The following is a 5,000-nucleotide window of genomic DNA, read 5'->3' on the forward strand; positions in this document are numbered from 1 at the left end:
CACACAAACTCTGTGTAACCATGAACTTGTATAGTCTGGTTAATACAGTTTAGTGAGAACAACTCACAAACGCGGATGGCAAAAACAATAACAAAGGCCTGAGTAACGTCATCTTCGAACTATCTATGACCAAGCGGTAGAACAGTGGGTATTTTACTTAAACACATACCATCGACAGTAACACCTGTGTACTTCGCTATGTTTACCAATCACTGCCACTGTTTACATTATGACGACTGTCTGAGAGACGTGGTTATTTAGGTGTCTATAGATAGAACGAAGATGACGTCACTCAAGCCTTTGTTATTGTATTTTGCCATCCGCGTTTGTGAGTGATTCTCACTAAACTGTATTAACCAGACTATAAACGTTCATGGTTACACATAGTTTTCTGTGTTGATCCGTTATACTTCCGGATGGCAATGTTATGACCTTCTTAGCCAAGCGCATGCTATCTATAATCTTTGTTGTTCCAGCAAATTGACCATACCAGGAATGCGAAACTTACTCTACATAAAGGCCGCCAAATGCGTGGTTCTTCTACTGGGAATTATGGCATGTCTAAGCGCATACCAATATGTAAGTATTATTACCATTTTATAACAATAGTCGTCATCATCATTGCCTTTTTCATCATGGGCCGGGGAATAGGCGTAGCCATCGTTAACTTATAGATAGTTCGAAGATGACGTCACTCAGGCCTTTGTTATGTTTTGCCATCGCGTTTATGAGTAATGCTCATGAACTGTATAACCTGACTATAAACGTTCATGGATACACACGGTTTTGTGGCTGCCCATTAACTCCGGATGGCAATGTTGTAGGTTATAGCAAAGCTCATACTATCTATATAGCCTGACACTGAAATCCAAAAAGACTGGCATTTTGACACATAATTTGTTGTGTGAGTTGTCGTTAGTAGTTCTCATGGAAACAAGTGGTCCCATTGGTTGAACGATTGAATACAACTCACGATTTGTTTTCTTTTGTCGCCAACGACTGTCATTTTGACGTCATTTTTTTGGTCAGTGTCAGGCTATAGATAGAACGAAGATGACGTCACTCAAGCTTTTGTTATTGTATTTTGCCATCCGCGTTTGTGAGTGACTCTCACAAAACTGAATTAACCAGACTATAAAAATTCATGGTGTCACATAGTTTTGTGTGCTGGTCCCTTATACTTCCGGATGGCAATGTTGTGAGCTTCTTAGCCAAGCGCATACTATCTATAGATAGTATGCAGATGACGTCACTCAGGCCTTTGTTATGGTTTTTGCCATCCGCGTTTGTGAGTTGTTCTCACTAAACTGTATTAACCAGACTATAAAAGTTCATGGTTACACAGAGTTTGTGTGTTGGTCCGTTATACTTCCGGATGGCAATGTTGTGAACTCCTTGGCCAAGCGCATTCTATCTATAGATAGTATGCGCTTGACTAAAAAGCTCATAACATTGCCATCCGGAAGTATAACGGACCAACACACAACACTGTGTGTATCCATGAACGTTTATAGTCAGGTTAATACAGTTCAGTGAGCATTACTCATAAACGCGGATGGCAAAAACAATAACAAAGACCTGAGTGACGTCATCTTCGAACTATCTATAAGTTAACGATGGCTAAAGTAATGGCCACAGACAAACAATTTCCATCCTTCTCTATCGTAACTTTTAAAACTCTTTCCATGTCTTATCACTTCTCAGTATATCAGCTTCTTTAATTCTTCTCCCCTTTCCGCTTTGTTGTCCTTCACAAATTATGTCATTGCAGAAACTCTTCGGTCGCCCAAGCTAAAAAAGGTTTTGATTTGTCCATCTGTGTGTCTGTAACAATGAGTTTTATGGAAGGGGTGTTAACCCTTCGACAACCCCCAGCCCGGAGGACCAGGTGACTCAAAACGGAGGAGTCACACACCATTAGTCGCCTTTTACGACACGCTGGCTTGGCCTTGAACCTTGGGCTATTCTAACACCCTCTCAGTTGACGAACCCCGGACACCATTCGGGGCGATAACAATGATAATAAGATGGACTATAAGTGTGATGTCAGAACAAAAAAAAAAAAAAAGAAAAAAAGTAGGCCTTCATAGCCATTAGGCTAATGGAGCCGGAGTTTATCCCGGATACTATAGCGTGAAACGGACAATAGCAATTGCTTGCTATCCTTTGGATATGACGATAGTCTATCGCAAAGTACATTCCGCCAAGTATAACAGACTGAGCTATCCATTCACTGCTGGGTGGACAGGGGGGGTGGGGGGGGGGGGGTTCAGAAAAAAATCTCGACTGCACGCGGGATCGATCTCAGTCCCTTTGCGTGTGAAGTGAGTGCTCTACCAACTGAGCTATCGGGAGCGTTGTAAAGCGTTTTGGGCACGTTTAGTGGATATTGCGCTATATAAATGATCGTGTTATGCTATAATCAATGGGAAGCAAAAACCTTGACGTCACGCCCTCATTTCTTCCGGTTCCAAACACTTAGGGAAGTGTGTCACCAGTTCTCCGGAGTAATAAAAAGAGTTGAGCTTTTATATAGAGCAATATCCACTAAACGTACTCAAAGCCCTTTACAAGGCAGGGCTCCCTCATCAACAGCAACCCTTAACATGTAGGACGAGACATGACGCCTGTTAGGCGATATTACAATTTTTTTTCTGATAGAGACATATCACTGCTAACGCCCAGGTACTCATTTTACACCTGAGTACGGTGAGAGAATGTGAGTAAAGGACCTTTTCCCAGGACTCAACTATGCGCTGAGCAAGGCTCGAAACCAGGACCTTCCGATCCGAAAGCGAGTGCCATACCACAATGAGATAAAAAAGTTAGCTCGGGATAGAGACGGATGGAAATTGTTTGTCTGTGGCCTGACCCAGGGTGAAAAAGGCAATGATGATGATGATGATACCACAAGGTCACATAGCCGCACAATTTACATAATCCGACCTGCCTCTTATAACGAAAAGTTCGTAGAAATACGACTTTTTGACTCGATCTACAGAACTGTATTCGTCTATTTGACTCAATAAATCTTGTTGAAAAGAAATGCAAGTTTCTCAGAATATATATTCAGGACTTTGGAGCATTTTTTGGATCAAGCAAATTATTTATTTCTAAAGCAATTTTTTTTAAATTGAGCTTTTGTATAGTGCAATATCCACTAGACGTGCTCAAAGCTCTTTACAAGGGGTCCCTAGCCAACAGTAACACTTAACATGTAGAACGAGACATGACGCCTATATTTAAAGTGAATTTTTCTTTTTTAACTTGGAAACTACGGATTCTTGAATATTCTAGTTGGCAGCTCTGCATATTGAATCTGAAGATGCAACTATAACTATTTTAGTAGCGCAGATTCTAATGATTACTGGGCGTAGAAGAGCGATGCTCTTTATTGAAGACTAGCATTTATTTAGGCTAGAAAATACGATGCCATCACTCTGAAACCAGAAGAACTGTTGCACAAAGAATGTCTTCGGCAATGTGGGTTTGTGGTCTGACACTCGCTTTCGGGTAAGAAAGTCCTGGGTTCGAGCCTTGCTCGGCATATAGCTGAGTCCTTGGAAAGGGCTCTTTACTCACATTCTCTCACCCTACTCAGGTGTAAATTGGGTACCTGACCGTTAACAGCGTTGTCATTGTCGGAAAAATAGTAATATCGCCTATCTCGTTCTACGTGTTACGTGTTGCTGTTGGTCAGGGAGGGAGTCTTTGTAAAGCGCTTTGAGCACGTTTAGTGGATATTGTCATATAGATAGAATGCAGTTGACGTCTCTCGGGTCTTTTTTTTAATTGTTTTTTTTTGCCATCCGCGTTTATGAGTACTTCTCACTTAACTGTATTATTCAGGCTATAAAAGTTCGTGGTTACACAGAGTTTTGTGTGTCGGTCCGTTATACGTCCGGATGGCTTCTTAGCCAAGCGCATACTGTCACATGCCCCTGACAGAGAGAACGTCAACATAGCATTGCGCATGCGTAGATATCACTTTAAAAATTTTATTATATACATACTTTTATAAAATAAAAATATACCCAATAAACTTATTTTGATGAAAAGTTCACAGGGCATCTGTTAAATCGTTTCTCAGTCATCTTTTAATCTGAGATACGGAACCGTGAAGTCACTGTGAACCTTTCATCAAAATAAGTTTATTGTTTATAATTCTATCTTTTAAAAATATGTATTTTATAACATTTAGAAAATTAAATTATATCTCATTAACCAAACGATAGATTTCCTCAGTTGATAAGAGAGACGTTCTCTCTGTAAGGGCATGTCATTCTGTCTATACATAGAATGAAGTTGAGGCAACTCAGGTCTTTGTAATTGATTTTTTGCCATCCATGTGTATGAGTAATTCTCACTAAACTGTTTTAACCACACTATAAAAGTTCAAGGGCACACATAGCTTTGTGTGTTGGTCCGTTATACTTCCGGATGGCAATGTTGTGAGCTTTTTAGTCAAGCGCATACTAACTATATAGAAGCTCAAGTGTTTTATCCAGTCCTCCGAATGAGCTTGGAAATACAGTAATTTAACATCACTCTACTGTTCCCTATTATTCAACATTGCCATGGTATAACGGACCAACACACAAAACTATGTGTTATCTTGAACGTTTATAGTCTGGTTAATACAGTTTAGTGAGAATTACTCATAAACACGGATGGCAAAAAGCAATAACAAACACCCGAGTGACGTCAACTTCATACTACACATAAACTTTTTGTGTGTTTGTATGATTGATCTAACGGACAGAAATGGTGTGTATTTTATTTTTCTTATGTTTACCATGAACAGAGTCAACAGACAGTTCCGTTTATGGTACAAAATACTAAAAGTATTCGAAAAACCACGACACCAAGACAAATGGAAAGGGACGTGGAAGAAGTCCCTATCCCTGAGGATGACGTTCTAGAGAAAATGGCTCTTGGGGACATGACGGAATTCTTTGATGGGTAAGACTAGTCGGGTTGTTACCAATCCTTACCACCTA

The 5,000-nt window shown here is 40.2% G+C and overlaps 1 protein-coding gene across 1 annotated transcript in view; it reads left to right on the forward strand.

Moving 5' to 3' along the window:
* The window catches only part of LOC144976252 (putative methyltransferase-like protein 24), a 28,909-nt gene that overhangs the window by 4,909 nt on the left and 19,000 nt on the right, over positions 1-5,000 (forward strand). The window contains exons 2-3 of the mRNA XM_078920439.1: positions 477-579; positions 4,805-4,962. Coding sequence (XP_078776565.1) covers positions 496-579; positions 4,805-4,962 — 242 coding nt within the window. The 5' untranslated portion in view covers positions 477-495. The remainder of the gene's footprint in view (positions 1-476; positions 580-4,804; positions 4,963-5,000) is intronic.

This window comes from Berghia stephanieae, chromosome 7 (assembly GCF_034508935.2).
Source record: "Berghia stephanieae isolate SIO BIC M18660-M18661 chromosome 7, UCSD_Bste_1.3, whole genome shotgun sequence".
NCBI lineage: Eukaryota > Metazoa > Mollusca > Gastropoda > Nudibranchia > Aeolidiidae > Berghia > Berghia stephanieae.